Source organism: Caenorhabditis briggsae, assembly GCF_000004555.2.
Source record: "Caenorhabditis briggsae complete genome, chrIII, whole genome shotgun sequence".
Taxonomy (NCBI): Eukaryota; Metazoa; Nematoda; class Chromadorea; order Rhabditida; family Rhabditidae; genus Caenorhabditis; species Caenorhabditis briggsae.
The window spans coordinates 6,853,168-6,870,300 of NC_013490.2; the positions used below are offsets into that span (position 1 = coordinate 6,853,168).

The 17,133-nt window shown below is 37.9% G+C and overlaps 3 protein-coding genes and 2 non-coding genes across 5 annotated transcripts; 2 read left to right on the forward strand and 3 right to left on the reverse strand.

The window, feature by feature from the left end:
* Positions 1–4,070: 4,070 nt before the first annotated feature.
* Cbr-nex-3 lies at positions 4,071–5,297 on the forward strand (the record flags this gene model as incomplete). The annotated part of the gene is made up of 6 exons (XM_002642071.1): positions 4,071–4,112; positions 4,156–4,254; positions 4,300–4,520; positions 4,569–4,971; positions 5,019–5,132; positions 5,223–5,297. 6 exons carry the CDS (start codon positions 4,071–4,073, stop codon positions 5,295–5,297), a joined length of 954 nt encoding a protein of 317 aa, XP_002642117.1.
* Positions 5,298–8,167: 2,870 nt separating this feature from the next.
* Cbr-ceh-43 lies at positions 8,168–11,519 on the reverse strand (the record flags this gene model as incomplete). The annotated part of the gene is made up of 5 exons (XM_002642070.1): positions 8,168–8,425; positions 8,779–8,988; positions 10,459–10,534; positions 10,588–10,723; positions 11,309–11,519. The coding sequence occupies 5 exons, from the start codon at positions 11,517–11,519 to the stop codon at positions 8,168–8,170; spliced, it is 891 nt and encodes a 296-aa protein (XP_002642116.1).
* CBG28354 lies at positions 11,128–11,200 on the reverse strand. Its single transcript has one exon. It is a non-coding gene (tRNA).
* Positions 11,520–11,893: 374 nt separating the features above from the next.
* On the reverse strand, positions 11,894–11,966 carry CBG28805. Its single transcript has one exon. It is a non-coding gene (tRNA).
* A 1,536-nt stretch (positions 11,967–13,502) lies between these two features.
* Positions 13,503–13,568, forward strand: CBG25966 (the record flags this gene model as incomplete). The annotated part of the gene is made up of 1 exon (XM_045243944.1): positions 13,503–13,568. One exon carries the CDS (start codon positions 13,503–13,505, stop codon positions 13,566–13,568), a length of 66 nt encoding a protein of 21 aa, XP_045100055.1.
* Positions 13,569–17,133: the final 3,565 nt, after the last annotated feature.

Sequence of the window (17,133 nt, forward strand, 5' to 3'; positions counted from 1 at the left end):
AAACTCTTTGTAGTTATGTAATGGTATCAACCAGGAGCTGAAACTTGAAGTCATCAAGTGGACGGGTTAGAGATGTCTCAAAGATGATCCAGACATCAGAAGAGCAATCATGGTCCCAGCTCCGGCACCTATCGACAATCACAAAGTACGTAGTCTCAATTTCTTTCAAAAGTGCATCGTATCCAACTGGGGGAAGGTGTTAAAGCTTAACATGATCTACCAAAATAACCTTAGCAGGAATGTTTTTCATTCTAAAAAAGTATTTGAAAAAATATCACCGTTTATACCACTAACATTTTATTAGTTGATAAATTTCGAGTATCTTTTATAGGAACCGAGATAATTGCCCAATAAATAAAACAACAGATGGTGCGCCTTCGGCGCTGTTCAACCTAGTTTTTACTCGTTCGTCCTTATTTTTTCACTTTTTTTAATGGGAAATCTACTTTCAATTTTCGAGTTCTCTTTTTAACTTTTCACATGTTACGCAATAAACCTTTAAATCAATCAATATTAGGTTACGCCCCCTGCCTCTGTCCACGTTGAAAAAATTCCACGTATTGAAAAAAAACAGTCCTTTGGGAAACCTCAATTTTTGAATTAGTTTGATAATTTTCACTAGCACTTTTTGACTGCTCTGAAGCTCCCTGCGTAAGCTGTTTATTGTTTCATTTGCTTTTTTCCTTCGATTGGTCGGATGCGAAAAAAGTTATAAAAGGCCCTAAGGGTCGCCATGTTTGGTGGTTCATGGCTAGGTGAATTTATTTTCACTGAACGTCCCCCATTTGCAAAAGACCCAATCGAAGAAAAAAGAAACAAATGAACAAAAACAATAAATAGCGATCGTATAGCTTTTTAGCAGTGAAAAAGAACTACTGAAAATTAGAAAACTGTCTCCTCGGAGACAGGGGTTTTGTGTTGGTGTTTTCCCCACCGGTGAAAACCCATTTTCCCTTTCATGTACTGAGCCTCTACGTGGCGAAAGGGATCAACAGACGAAAGTCTGGCTAATCAGTACACTTTTGAAACTTGTCATTTTTCATAATTTTTGTTTATATGTTCAGGAATATCTATATTTTAAATTTTTTAAAATAAATCCCTTTTTTACATCTTCCATTTCATTTTTCTCTTTTCCAAGCCCGTTTCCAAGAAGGAAGAATCAAAATTGGAGACCTCCGTCTTCGCTGGAGGTCGTGATCAACTGATCTTTGGAGCGGACGTATAAACTTGCAACGGTTGCAAAAGGCATATTTTCAGACTTTTCCAGATAACTCGGGTAGTTTTTAAGGTCTCATCACAAACATTGTCCACTAGATGTAATTTGTTGTCTCGAATCCGATTTTCAAAAAATTAGGCCAGTACCTTTAACAGCTCTCAAGTTATGACCCTAAACATGGGTGGACGTAAGAACCTGCAATGCACTGTGGACACTCTCTGCCCCCTGTATAAGTGGGGGACTTGTCCTGCCTTTTCATCTCAATTTTCCCAATATTTACCCTAAAACCAAACAAGGAAAACTCAAGAATTTTAAACAAACCATCATTCTATCCCCCATCGTTTGCCTATTTGTTTGAACTTTTCCCCATCATAAGTTTTCTTTTTCTCTTATTTACAAACACATTCTTCTTTCGCAGCAATTTTTTTATTATAAAGTTTTCAATGAGTTTATTTGGAATCCAAATTTTGGATAGAAAAAGTGAGAAGACAACTCTAGTATTGTTTAGTTAACATTCGAGACATCGAGCAGTTTGTTTTAACCTTTTCAACTTTTTTGAAAGCTCAAAAATATGATTTTGTAGTATTGCTCTTCGATGAATTTGATCATCGGTTACCGAAAAATGGATAAAAATACCGGTCAGTTTATTTTCAGTTTTTTTACCCTTTTCAGGAGTCTGAAGCCCGGCTTTCATGTTTCCGATTACTTTGAAAATTTAGGAAAGTTTCAAACAGACCTAGATTGAAGAATTTGCTTTCACAGAACTTTTTGGAAATTCCTAGTTTTTCAGCTATGAGCCGATTTCTGAAGACCCTTGTTTTTTTCACGTGTACAGTACTAATACTGGTCAAGAATGGTTGTCTTTCCGGAATCAAAAATTAAAAAAAATTCAAAAAATTTGCGAATACAAAGTCTTCAATCTAGATCTGTTTTACACCTTCCAGAATTTTCAAAATAGTCGGAAACTTGAAAGCCGAGCTCCAGTCACCAGAAAATGGTTGAAATGGCCAAAAGTACATTGAAAAATACGGTTTTGTATAGGATCACAAATGATTTAGTACTATTTGCAGAATGTACAAGGTGCGCCAAAATTATAGCAACCAAAGTTTAGTGCGAGCTGGTGGGTGCTGTATAATTTTTAGAGCAATCATTCTGTACGTATTATTTTCAGCATGTCTTGATTGCTTTATTTCCAAACATTTCAACTCGTTAGGTTGACTTTTACACGAATGGTGACCAGTTCTATACACCTAGACACTCTCGTCGGTGGCCATAAAAGGGGTGGGCCCAAACAGCATCGGAAAAGCTCTCGGAATCAAGGCCGTCAGAGAACGAGTTTGTCGAATTTCGAACAAAATTATGGAAAAATGAGCTTCAAATGAGCAGTAAGTGAGTCAGTACAATTGCCAAAAGTAAGCTCGGACTAACCCCAATTCATGTTCAAAAGACAAGAACTCGGTCGGCGAATAACAATCTGGTACGCATCCAGAAGTGCAAATCGGCATTTGCTGGCACGCACCAAAATGAACACAAGAGGATGATGCTTGTCAAGTCTATTCGATTATTTTCAGAGAAGTTACAGCACTTTGAATGTGTTGCAATAATTTTGGCACACCCTGTAAATTAATCGGGCAAAACATTATTCTTCGTTCTTATACCTTTGCAATCCAAAATAATTTTCTGACTAAAATTGACTGTTGATTACTATTTTTATTGCTGAACCAACAGTTTTGAAGTGTCTTCCTTGCTTTAAAAATTGTTGATCCAGTTCCTCACCTTTACCGAAGTTAGCCACCCATGCGACGCAAAATCCTCTTAATAAGTATACATCCACATTTCCAATAGCATCCTGACCAACCAACATCATCGTTCTACTCAACAACAATTTCCAATTGAATTCGTTCTCTCCTCCTCCCCGAATCCTCACTTTCTCTTTCAAAATCTCCTGCCAACTTCACTCAATTCAGCCGTTCGATCAACACGAAAATGATGATCTGGTCACCACCGAAGTTTTTCGTTTGGTATTTCACAAGTTTTTCGTATCGAAATTCGATTAGAAACACCTTTCACAACATAGAAAATGTTCTCCCTATTCAGTTTTTTTCTTTCCTAATTGATATGTATCAAAAATATTCAATTTCACAATGTAAATGTTTTCTGACTCATCTCTCTTCTCTTTTTTTATTTTTCTTTTTGAGATTCCAAAACCACTCCCACCCATCTTTTTTGTCCACAAATAAAACAGTTCAGAAAGACAGAGAAATGAGTCATTTTTTCTGGTGTCTCTCAAACTATCAAGTATGGTTGACAGTTTAAAAAAACATGTCTGCCTTATTTGGGACATCATAGATGAATAGTTTTGGAAAGTAAAAACCGTTTTGAAACCTTTACTTTTTTCAGTATTTCGTTTGCCTAGTTGTTGAAATAATTATCTTCCAAAGTATCGATATTATTGGAAATGTGATCCTCTAAAAAGTTCCAAACCCATTCACACAAAGTAACGTAAAAACTGTAATAGAAGGGGCCTAACTTCAACTTTAACTTCGATCCAATTTATCTTGGTTCCTGTCAAAGATATTTAAAATTTTTAACTGATAAATTGTTAAGCATTTTATTAGAGTTATTTTATCAGTTGGCAAATTTTTGATACCTTGCATAAGAATTGAGATAATTGCGCTCAAAGGGCCCTTCTATTACAGGTTTTACGGTATTTCCAAGAATTGTCCATTAAATTTTTTGTTCTTATGAAATTTATGTATCAATTTTCACATTTTCTTTTGCTGTACTTCTTCGGAAAGATTTCCTAATTCAAACAAATTGAATTTTCAGTGATTTACACCCAAAAGCAACAAACATGGCAACTGCTAAAATTCATTTCAAGCCATATTTTGATGAAGTGAGTTTAAGTTTGTAAACTATTCAAAAGTCCGAACCTTCAGGTGATGGCTGCTGAGCATCTCGAGAAGGCTTTGAGAAACAAAGAGAAGCTGAAAATTCTGGAGATTTTGATTTCTGTGAACAACACTCAACGTCAAATGGTACATTACTGAAACAGAAAAAATCTAAATTGGCTATTTTTACAGATTCGAACACCCTACAAAACTCGTTACGGAAAAGATCTCGAAGAAGAAATCAAAAAGGCATTCTCAGGAGATTTCGAAGATTTTCTAGCTGCTCTTCTCCGAACTCCAACTAAACTCGATGTGACGGAATTGAATAGAGCGGTCAAAGGACTTGGAACTAATGAGAAGAACCTTATTGAAATTCTTACAACTAGAACCAATGAAGAAATCGAAGCAACCAAGTAAGTAAAAATCATCATCTTCAAATAAATCGATTGTTGTAATTCCAGGAACACCTACTTCATGACTTATGGAAAGTCTTTGGAAGATGCCATTTCTGCCGATACTTCTGGAGACTTCCGACGTCTTCTAATCATCATTCTGCAAGCGAAACGAGAAGAATCTGGATTTGCGGATACATTCAAAGTGGGAAACCATGCTGCTCAAATTCTGAAAAGCTTTGATAAAAAGTCTGGAGTTGAGAAGTTTGAAGCCTTCAAAATCTTTGCCATCGCCAACGGAGCACATGCTCAAAAAGTGATTGAAGAAGTGGAAAGACAGTCTGGAAAAGAATTCCAAAAGCTTGCTGAGAAGGAATTGAGTGGAGATTTCAAGAATCTGATTCTTTCTTTGATTGAGACTTCTCGAAATAAACCAAGATTCTTGGCGAATTCCATTCATTTGGCAACCAAGGTGAAGAAGCTCTGTTTAAAACTAATAACAATTTTTCGCATTTTCAGGGAATGGGAACCCGTGACAAGGATCTGATTCGTATTTTGGTGTCGAGATCAGAAAATGATTTGGTGCTCATTGAACACGAATTCCAGGTTCTATTCGGAAAACCACTGACCCAGGTTAGTTGTCAATGTATCGGTGACCCCTTTTGAAACAAAATATTTTCACATCACTCTCCATCTTCTCCCAAATAACATTTAAAATTGCAGCTAATCAAGGAAGAGTGTAAGGCCGAGTACCGTGATGGTTTGACGATGCTTGTCAAGGGAAACACTCGACCGTAATAACATTTTTGAGAAATTCTTCAAATGCTGACAACAAAATACTGCCTGCTTTAAAAAATACTGCTTTACAAGCTCAATGAAAGTTCATCATTTATTCAAATGAATCGATTATGTCTTAATTATAAGAGTCGATCTGACAGAATCACAATCAATTATCATTGTCTGAAAGAAAGGTTTAAGAGCGGATATTTTGTCAAATTTCTCTCAAACTTTCAAATCTTTTAAGCCTATTTAAAAACTTGTTTTCTTAACTTTTTCGACGATTTTTCGCGGTAAATCAAAATAAAATGAATTAAAATCATGAAAATCATTGAAGAAACGATGAAAATTGTCGAAAAAATGAGAAAATAGAAGAAATATTTCAAATAGGCTCAAACGATAATTCAGTTCACTCTTGCACCTTTAAGAAAACTTGAACAAGATATCCGCTCACGACCTTTATTTTTCCAATTTTGAGCATTTTCAAGAATCTGGAGCTTGGCTTTTATGTTTCCAAACACTTAATAAATTTTGGAGATTGTTAAACAGACCTAGAGTGAAAACTTTGCATTCACAGAATTTTTGAAAACACTTTTAATTTTTGATTTCAGAAAGACCCCCCCCCTTCATGACCGGCATCAGTGCTGAAAATTTAAAAAAAAACCTTTCAGAAATCGGCAAATAGCTGAAAAACTAGGAACTTTCCAAAAATTCTGTGGATGCAAAATTTTCACTCTGGATCTGTTTTACAGCCTCCAGAATTTTCAAAATGATCAGAAACTTGACAGCCGAGCTTCAGACTCCTGAAAATGTTTCGAAAACAAGAATTTTGCTCCGAAATGAAAGTTGTTCTTATTTTATTGTTGACTACTTCCTGTACTCGTTGGTGGGAGAGTCCATATTCAACAAAATTAGACGTAAATACATTGAAAATCTGCTTAAAGGCATTTGGATTGTCTGATGTATACCGTAAAATATATATTCAAAATCTAGGAAATTCCATGTTTGGTATCTTTTTAAGGAACCTAGGACAATATGCTCAATGACGGTTCATTGAGTCATTGTGCTACCTGGTATAAAGTTCGTTTGCCTAAAGTTTGCATGCCTGGCATGAAGTTTAATTAATGTTCTATTAAAATGAAGAATTCAGGTTTGATAGAAGATCTGAAACGGTATTTTTTCTCTTATCTCGTTTCCACTGAAACATACCATTCTTTTATCTAGTTCAGCGTTCGGAATTTCTTGTTTTGTACTTGTTTTGCAGTCGCCACCTCAACGTTATAATTACTTTTCGGACCCTTTTCTTCTCGAATGGACATAAGAAGGCGCTGTTTCCCTTTTCGGTTTCTTCTTATTCTTTTTCATTGTTCTTTTATTCATCATCCTGACCCCAAGAAGATCGAAAATTGGCGGGTGTTCGGTATGTATCGGTATTCCCTCTAGTCATCTGGCTCTCTGTTTCCAATAATTCAAACCTTTTCTCTTTTCACTACGAGAGGAGGTCGGTCACCCTGAATTCCCACCGTAATTCAGGCGCCGTTCCGTCGCGCCCGTTTCCTTTTCAAAACCGCCGATCATCATGAAAATGATGAAAAAATGAATGCGTGCCGCCGATGGAATGGCGGTGAGAAGGATGGAAAATAAAACAGTGAAGTGATTTATGGAGATTTTGGAGTGAGAAAACAATAGAAATGTTGAAATATAGGAGAAGAGACTTGGTGGCCACTATTCTTTACAGTACTCCCCCAGAAGGAATACGAACTGCAAATTCAATTTTGATATATCATGAACAAATTTGGTGTGGCAGGTCTGGAACAAAAATTTAGTATTTTTTATCTGATTTTGTTCAAGATGTTCAAGATTCAAGATGAGTTTGAGGATTAAGAAAAATTAATTCATGGTTATAGAATTCTGTATGATGTTTTTCCGGGAGAAAATATTCCGAAGAATGCAAATTTTCAAGGTTCGATTCAGAAAAATGGAACTCCTTTCTCATTTTTTAAAGTTTTTAGGAGTTCTATGGCTCAAAAGAACCGCGATCATTCCTTCCTCATTTTATGTCTATTTGATTCTTTCGATTAAACCTTTTTTCGAATAAAAAATCCTCCCAACTTCGCATTTTTGCTGAAATTATGCTCCAGACATGCCACACCAGAGATTTGCATGGTAGATCGGAAAATTAGATCAAATTTAAATTTGCAGTTCGTTCTGTGGGAGCGTGTGCACTGCACACTGTGCAGTGCGGTTCAATTCCTCGATCTATGTAACATATTGATACTGTAGAAATTTCAATTTGGAATCAGCCCCAGAAGCGGAACCTCGCTTTCCAGTACATTCTGAAAACTTTCAATTTTCAAAGATTCCAAGAACAACTCAATTTAATTTATTTTTTGAATTTTTTATTAAAATTTTAAATTCACTAAAACGCAAAAAAGAGACGAGATTAGACGAATTATGACAAGAAGAATCTACTTAATAAATAGAAAGAAGGTAAGTTTTGTGAGAAAAAAAGAGTTCAAGCAAAAAGTATACGGGCACCCGGTAGACCGTAAGATTAGGGGGAAGAATGGATGAAAGAAGAATTTTGGAATCGAAAAGATTGAGAGAGAGAGAGAGAGGGAGAAACTTGAACAGAAAACAGCATATTATGATTTGAGTTGGGATTGATTCGGGAAATTTTTATAAAGGCGTCCATCTTACAGATTTTGGACAGTTTTCAGTTTCCGAAAAAGTCTTGGTCCCGCAATACCAATTCAAATCACAATACACATCTGAAACTTGGGAGAGGAGGAGCACACAGGTATATGGTTTTTCAAAAAAGATCCAAGGAGATCTGAAACAATCCAAAATGGGTCAAAAGGGAAAATACAAACTAAAAGAGGAAGAAGAGGTTAGTACTGCTGATATGCAGGTTGGAAATAGTAAGAAGGATAAGCCGGCAGTGGCATATCATATGGATTTACTACATGGTGCTTATCTTCATATTTGATATCGTATCCATGAATTGCAACAACTGGAGCCATTGATGGAATCGTGCTGACTGGTGGAAGATGTTGGCTTGAAGGTGTTGGGATGTGAGATGGAATCGTCCAGTCAGGCATCATTGGACCATTTGGAGTTGGGTGATTCACTGGTGGACTTGAGTTATCCTGCAAAATTCCAACTTTCATTTTCTTGAAAAACAGTTGGGAGGAAGAGAGAAGTTTGATTTTCTAAACTTTTGGAAAGTACAAGGTTTGCCATGTTATTAGAATTGAAATAAGCCTCAATTATTTTTTCGAAATGTTAGATGTATAGCACTTTTTAGTTCTTTAATGTCTTGTTGGCTACTGTAATCATTGACAAGGAACTTAAAATTGCAAATTGAAACCACGACACATAAGCGAACGCAAAATTACACAGATAACTACCAAATTCAGCAACTCATCTTCAGTTTTTTTTGGTCAAAATGTTTCCAATTTAAGGTTTTTTTCTCTTGAAAAACCTCCAAATCTCTCCTTACCGTTCCATAATCCTCTTTCATTTCGGATTTAATCGAGGAAGAAGAACCAAGTGGGCGTTCACTGCTCACCTGATTCATCATCGAATCGCTCATCGGTGAGCTTTCAGGCTTCGACTCTTCCGTATCATCGTCCTCATCTGATGCACGGTCCGACGTACCACCCTTTGACTTCTTCTGTTTCGATCTCCGGTTTTGGAACCAGATTTTTACCTGAAGAATAAAACAATTTTGGTTACAGTAATCAGCATTTTGTTTATTTATGTTGTTTTTATCTAAACTAACAAATCCTCCCCCTCGTCTCATCATCCTAGATCATTCCCTCCGACTCAATTGGTTTCCGATCCGTCGATTTTGAAAAACCTTGCCTTCTTTCTCCTCCTATCCCAATGTATACACAGTGGTGTCCGTGGTGACATCCGTGAAAAAAAGACAGAGAAAAAGATAATTAGCCTTCCGCTAGTGAATAGGATTCCTATATAGAGGTCACACTCTCTTTTCATAAACTAACCGGTGTAGAGGCAGAGAGACAGCAAAAAGAGTCATAGGATACTGTAGAAACAAAACTGAATATATTAAAATGGAGAAAGAAGTGGTTCTAGGTTAGATCGATCCAGTAGGTCAAGTGTAGAGATACTGGCCCAATTCCAGTCCGAACCCCATCATACACTGTCAAGTTTGAGCTCAATTATCTCAATGTCTGTGAAAGTTATCACAAATATGTCAACTGATAAAATGTTTATGAAGCTATGATAAAAATTTTGTTAGTTGACCACTTTTTCATATCTTCGACAGAGGCCGAGAAAAATCAGGTCAAAGTTAAAAGCTAGGAGCTCTTCTAATACAGGTTTTAGGGTATCAGAAGCGAAAATCCATGCAGATCTGTAAAGCCAGAAAGTTGCAAAACCCTTGACAATTCCGTGCCATTTTCTGGATACACTTGTCAATCACTCATGACTTCCGTGGACTTCAGATACCATCTCTGCCTCGAAGACACATGTTTCATGGTTACGGTATGATTGATAGACCCTCTCTCAAGGATCCATGCTGTTTCCGTTCCGATAACAATCTGACACCTGCGCGCGTGCCTTCGTCGTCTTCGTTTTCTTCTTTGTTATTTCAGACAAAATATATAAGAAATTAATGTTTTTGTTAGAAAATTCAGCTTCTAGCCTTTTCTCTTCCGCTAGCCATATATGCGAACTTTCCGTAATTACCCAGTTAGAGACTTCTCGAGAACGAGAGACCGAGAGAAAAGCTCCCAAGGGATTCGCGAATTCAGAAAATATCAATTAAAAAGAAGATGCCACGTCACACATGTTGGCACATCTCCTGAAATTTCTTTCTCAATTCTTAAACTCAATAGCGCGTATCTAAAAGTTAGGAGGCGACCTTCTCAAGACATACATTTGAAAAAGAAGAACAGTTAATGAGACTGTTTTTATGAGCGAATTGAAGAGACACGTGTGAAGAATCGGAGGAAGGAGAAGAAGGATTAGGTGTATTACGACTGGATTATTACCTGATGGTGTGCAATGCTTAGACCCCAAACGGTCACACAAGGTCATTGATACGCCGAAAAGTCGGATTTAAAGGGGGAGAGGATGAAGCTATAGAGGGATCAGTAAACAAATTGTATTCTGTTTACCACAATAGATTTCCATAACCTCCCATTTTGCTTACCTGAGTTTGTGATAATCCCAATTCGGCAGCCAGCGCGGCTCTATCCGGAAGTGCCAAGTATTGAGTTTTGTCGAATCTGAAATTTTAATTTATTTGCTTAATTAGCACTTTTTCATCTCATAATCTCACTTTTTCTGAAGCATCTGAAGCTGTGCGGTGTTGTAAATCGTTCGTGGTTTCCTCATTTTCTTTCCCTTCTGATTGTATTTTGCTTCACACCCTTCCACGATTTTCGTCGTTGTCGTCTCTGTGTATTGGGATGATTCTGAAATTTCATTCTATTTTTAAAAATAACCCAAATCTAGAATTCTAGATGAGGGACAACTTTCGTCGCCGTATGACGTCTTTGAAAAGATGCTTCTGGTTTGGCATCTCAAATCATACCCGAATCTGGATCTCCCATTTTGTAGTGACCTGGATATTTTGAAGTCAGAGTCAGAACAGAAATCCAGAATAAGAAAGGAATCGGCTACAATGCGCCAAAGTTAGACAGTAGATTGACGTCTTCTGCTAGTAAGCTAAGTAAACTAGAAATGATGTGACGTGATCTTCTAGAATTGTTTATCACTTCTCCAGATGTTGAAATACCGAGCGAGTTGATCAAAATAAGATCACCTTTTTCAGCTGACGTCAATGCAAATTCAGAGAAACAACAGTAAAAAAGAGTTTCCACCACGGCAGGATTCGAACCTACAATCTTCTGCTCCGTAGGCAGAAGCGTTATCCATTGCGCCACGCGGCCACATTTCCTCTCAATTGGATAGGAACATATGAAACTAAAGACGCGCGCGCTTCTTGTGTTGAGTGTCTAGTTACAATGATAAGAGTTGTCCAGTTCGTTGACACTTACCTTCAGGTGAACTTCCTGGACCAGGCGCGTACATTCCATATCCGCCTTGTGGTGTACCGTACATTGTCCCTGCCACAGAACCTGCTCCTCCAGGGAATGGGAACGGGTAATACGGAGAAAGGTTGGTTGGTTGAGCACCATTCGGAGTCCCTTCTGCTGACTGCGTGTAGAATTCTGATCCATTAAAATCAAACTGTTTTGATGACTCCATCTGAAAACCAAAAATTGCAATTTTTGAAATTTTGAAAGTCCCATAGAAGAGAGAATGGAAAGATTGAGAATAAACAGTTAAATGACGGAAGAAGTTGAGAAACTAGAAACTTCAGAAAACTCTCAGATTCTCACAAAACAGTAAAGGTCGCTATCCAAAAAAGGTCATGGTTCTCACGATTTGGTTTTTGCTTGCAAAAACCTTACGAAGCACCAAAAAGCCATGATTCATGACGACTTGGCCTTGATATTTAAACAGAGGAGCAGTAGAAGGAAAATGTCATTAAACACAATCACTCGCAGGTGGTACACATTACTCATGGAAAGTAAAAGGTAATGTTTGAAACCACAACTGTCGAGTTAAACAAAACCTTTCGACCACGGCAGGATTCGAACCTACAATCTTCTGCTCCGTAGGCAGACGCGTTATCCATTGCGCCACGCGGCCACGTTTGGGATACGAACAGTTTGACCTATATGAACCGGGGAAGAAGAAGCCTGATTAGAAAAGGACAGTTATCACCAACGTATGGAAGACTTTAGAAGTTTTTCTTCTGGTTTTGGCAACTCGTGATTTTTATCATGCTTATCACATTAATCACATTTCAACAACTGTACTTGCTAAAAGTTTGAGCTGTCTGATGATAGGTTTTCGATAGTACATGCTCAAGACTCTCGGATATAGGCTATAATTAAACGACGTATTACTTAACAACATAATTGGAAGTGGTTGTGTCTCACGCCCCCGGATACTTTCCCCATCAATTATCAACGCCAATTTACAATTACAGAATTGAAGAGAAGGAGAGTGATACAATTACCTAAAATTTGAGCGGACAAAAAATGGAAGAAAATAGCGAACGACGAAAAAAAGAAGAAAGGTACGAATTAGGATAATAAGGGAGGAGGTAGAAGATTCAGAAGAAGAAGTAGAACACGACGAAAGGAGATTCAGATGAAATTCAGAAGGAGAAGTGGCTGATGATGATGATGGGATGCAGTTGGCCAGTTGAGGCACATAGCACAACACAGCCATCGAAAGGAAGAAAAGAAGACGTACGGAGAGAGGACGGGATGGATGGAGAGACACCCCAAAACGGGTGGGCGGTACGTCCGAGAGGGGCGGGGCTTGCGATTCTTATTGGACACAGTACCCCATTGTTGAAGGGAGGAGCATCAAGTGCTAAGGAACACCTGGAAATCTGTTATCACTGAAAAATCATCTCATACTTTCAGGTAACCTCCGAAAACGACCCCCTATCAAATTTTTGAGATGAGGGAAACAATTATTTGTTGGACGCGGGGGGAAAAGTGCCGGGGCAGTTGAGAGAGGGGAGAAAAATGGTTGAGGTATAATTTAGCCCAATTATCTTTCAGAGTGTGCCTGAGGGGACCCCGCCCTATATTGTAGCTAATTGCTGGGTGTAGGTATAGAGAGAAGGATAAAGAGAGAGAGAGAGAGAGAAGTAGTGAATTGTGGCTGTAATTGCGTGTAGCCAAAAGGGCCTCAATCTTCTCTCCCCGGTCCCACAACACACAGCCATCATTCCTTCAGTCTGAACGTTTCGTTCTACCCCATTTTTTCCCTTCTCGAGATTTTCCAACCTTAAAATATTCCATTTCTAGAAGCATCAGCCCTTATCAGCCAGCATCCAAGCTCAGTTTTCTGAGATCCCTGTTCTACAGTATACTCCTAGCATTACTAACTTTTTTATGAGCATAACTTTCGTATAGTTTTTATGAAGGTAATCCAAGTCTAACCACATTTTTTATGACATCTTTTCTCAAACGACTCCATTGTCAAAAACAATTTTTTTGCTCTTTTTTTTTAAATGATTCTCATATTTTGGGTCCGAAAGGATGGATTGATAGCCATAGCCTAACCGCAAGCAATCCGAGCCCAATTAAAGACCGTCACCTAATTAGAACTCTGCGTTTTTTCACAGCTTCGGATTCTTTGATGCCGTCTAGTACCATCTGCTTCATGAAAATTGGTGCCACCAACTGTTTCGTGCGAATTCGCACTAAAAGTTCAAAACGTCATCTATAGAAGACGTTGGAGCAAATGAAGTTCAGTCACGTCATTCTGAATTTCGAAACTAAATAAAGAAAAGGAGTGGGCTGACAAAAAAGATTATGGTAACGGATATTAGAAGATAGATTAGAAGAGACAAGAGATCCTGAAGCCCCTACAGTGATCACAGATTCTAGACGCACCGTGTACTTTTCGGAACGTTTTTTCAAAAAAACATTTCCCCCGCTTTTCCCGATGGAATGCAAAGTAGAAGCTCAGAAGTTCAATTAATTCAATTATTTCAGTTCAATTAAAGGTTTCGCTTCGAGACCAACGCTAAATTTATTGTATTAGATAGTATTACGGTTATTCGCGTTCGAGCGCATTTACAAGACGTCAAGAATAAACACTGTTTGAACGAAATAGGTTCAAAATACACAAAAATTATAATAAATGAAAGAAAGCCCAAAAATGGTTTCTACCCTCAACGAATAGAGTAAAATGAAAAAGTCAGAGTCCATACAGGTGTGCCCGTTCCGTTACCCTTTTCTGACCCTTCCCTTCTCATCCGTTTCGCGGACAATGTGAAGATCAAAAATGATTTCTCATAAGTATAACTCCGACACTTTTTGAAGAGAAGAAGTGTGAATCCGAAGAAAAGGACGGTCTCTCTTGAATCTGTAATTCACACTCCAGTGATAGCGATGTGATCAGAGGAAAACATCTTTTTGATCTCTGTCGGCATATACGATTCCCAGCTCTCAGACTTTGTCTACCCGTTGGAAGGGGATTGAACATCAACCAGTTCTTTTTTTTCTAGAATCATAATTTTGCTGAAGCACAAGCTGAAGCTGGCGTCGTTTAACCTATAATTTAAGTCGGTGCGAGCAGTATATTTTCTTTTTTCTTCTTCTCTGGAAGGTGCTATTATTTCGGAAAAGAGCTAGAAAGAAAAACTTCGAGGAAGGGGATCATCCATCTCGAGAATTCTTTGAAGCCAGAATTGGTAAAAAGGGGCGGAGCTTGGTAAGTGTAAAACGAAAATAGGTCAATTAAAATAATCACCAGCAGTACGTTGAAACCGTTTTCTTTGCTCTCAGACTCCGCCCACCTCGTTTTTTCTCTGTGCTTCCTTGATTCGATGCGGTATTTCGATGGTAATTACCAACCAAAAATAATTAGAATAATTGCTCCAATCCACCAGCCTTCACACGCCTTCAGAAGAATAGTCATAGTAATTCGTTTTTAGTTGTAGCAGTAAAACCTCCATCTCTTCTTTTTTTTTCGGATTCTCATTCCCAAAGTCTCACTTGTTTCTTTTGCGATGTTTTTCATTTTTATTGTTTTGGCTCTTCTACAAAAAAGGTTCATTCACACTTAGGTGATTATTCGGTATCTGTTTATCGGATTCGGTGAATTTCTTTATGCTGGACCGCCATGTAAAGAGAAGGTATCATGGATATCATCTGTTCTCCTGGGATTCTGAGAGTCCCACTGTAGGCGGAGAGACTTTTCGCTTTGTGATTCTCTAGAATCTTTTCCCTAGATTCTTGACCCTTTTTTTTGAATTTTCAAATTGTAATGGCTGAAACTTAGTCAATGGAACTGAACGAACAGTGTGGTTCCATCAGATACAAACTTACCTTATAAATTTTTTTGTCTCCATATGGCTCGGCATTCAGCACAGCTTGACCCAAACCACGCTTCTTCTCCAACCACCATAACCTACCGTCGATTACCCAATACTACCTGATCTTTATCTTTTTGCCACACACCTGCTACATCTGTCTCATCCTTGTCGTCCGGTAGGTATGCTTATCTAGATCTTCATACCATAGCTAGACGTCTTCTCTAAACGACCGGAAAAGGTATACAACATAGTTAACCCAGGAAAATTCTCTCCGGGAGAGATATCCGTACGGACGTCAATCATTTTGACAATCGAATTCCCTCTTCAAGATCCGTGAAAATAGGAGGAAACGTTGAGTTGAGTTAAAAGATGGATTGTTTCTCAAATTTTGAGACTTTCGAGTCGTTCATAATTGCCTTCTTACGGTACATGTTTCTCATTTCGATCGTGACAAGTAGAAGATGTACAGCATGCCACGTGTCAATCAAAAAAGGGAACATATTTCGGAAGGTAGCAGGTGTACTAATCCAGTCGACACTCTCCCCGTATGTTCATAAACCCCGGAAGGCGATTTTTGTGAGGAGAGAGCAATAGGAACATGTCAAGTGTAGGGAAAAAAATAGGTGTCAGAATCGTTTCGACCTCTTCTTGACTTTTAGAAAAAGGACCATAGGCGGTAAAACCTTCAAAAGAATGGAAACCTCGATGTCAAGTTTGAGCTCAATTATCTCAATTCCGAGGCAATATTTCAAATGTGTCAACTGACAAAACACTCTCAAAATCATGATGAACAGTTTATCAGTTGAAAACTTTTTGATATATTTTACAGAAACTGAGAAAAATTTGCCCAAAGTTGAAAGATTGAGAATTTTCGAGAAAGAGAAGAATAGATTCCCAACTATGGTAAGAGCAACCCTTCGATTCCCAAGTTTCTGAAGTCTCAAAGAGTTGTACTTGAACGCTCTGTTGCCAAACTTAACCCCATTTTAACCCCATGTCATTTCTTTTATATCCCTCGAAAAAAGTCTGTTATGCTCGAATGAATAGACGGAATCAAATAAATGAAAGGATTAGACCATACCTATGCAACATGTTCCTATCCACCTGAGACCCACATGCTCCGTTCTATTGTTACGTGGTCCAACTAATTACAGGACTCCTTGACTACTGTCCAGACATCCCGCAGTGCATTCTTCCCCTTTTGGGTACATTGTCTTGAATTTAGGGGTTCTTTTTTCGAAAAAGCTTTTGGGGGTCATAAAACGAACACGAATCGGCAGGGTTTATGTCAACACCTGCCATCGTATGTGGTGCTATAATGACCTCGATAAAAGTCAGTTTTTGTGGATGATGATGGGATGGGGAGGGGATGTGGGAGAAGGAACAGACACCAGAAGAAGCATAAAAAGCATCATGAAAAAGGGTTATTAATGAGTTTTTGTTAATGATGATGAGACAGAAAAACAATATATTTTAACAATGAAACGCGGAGGGAAAATGAGGTGATTCAACTGGGACTTTTTCAAATGTTTCGGGTCCTTCGTTTTGTGAATTTGGATCTTTTTTGTTTTGATAAGGAAAAGTCTCACAATTTTGTACTTTTTTTTCAAAATTGAGTAATTTAAATGAGTAACATAGAACTTCGAGTCTTTAAGATGGTCCGCTAGATTTCTGGCCTCACAATAATACCGTTAACACTCTGATAGCGGGCCACTCTATACTTAACTTAGAACCCATATACCTCAGTTCCTATAAAAGATATCAAAAAGTGATCAACTGACAAAATGTTTATTATAAAATGAAAATTTTTTTGTCAGTTGACTACTTGTTGATATCTTTCAAAGGAACCGAAATAAATTGGATCAAAATTAAAAGTTAGGGGTGGCGTCCTATCAGAGTGTTTACGGTAAAAAACATCCTTTGAAATGGTCCTGAAGATTTCTGGATTCACTAAAATATGTACTTCTCGGA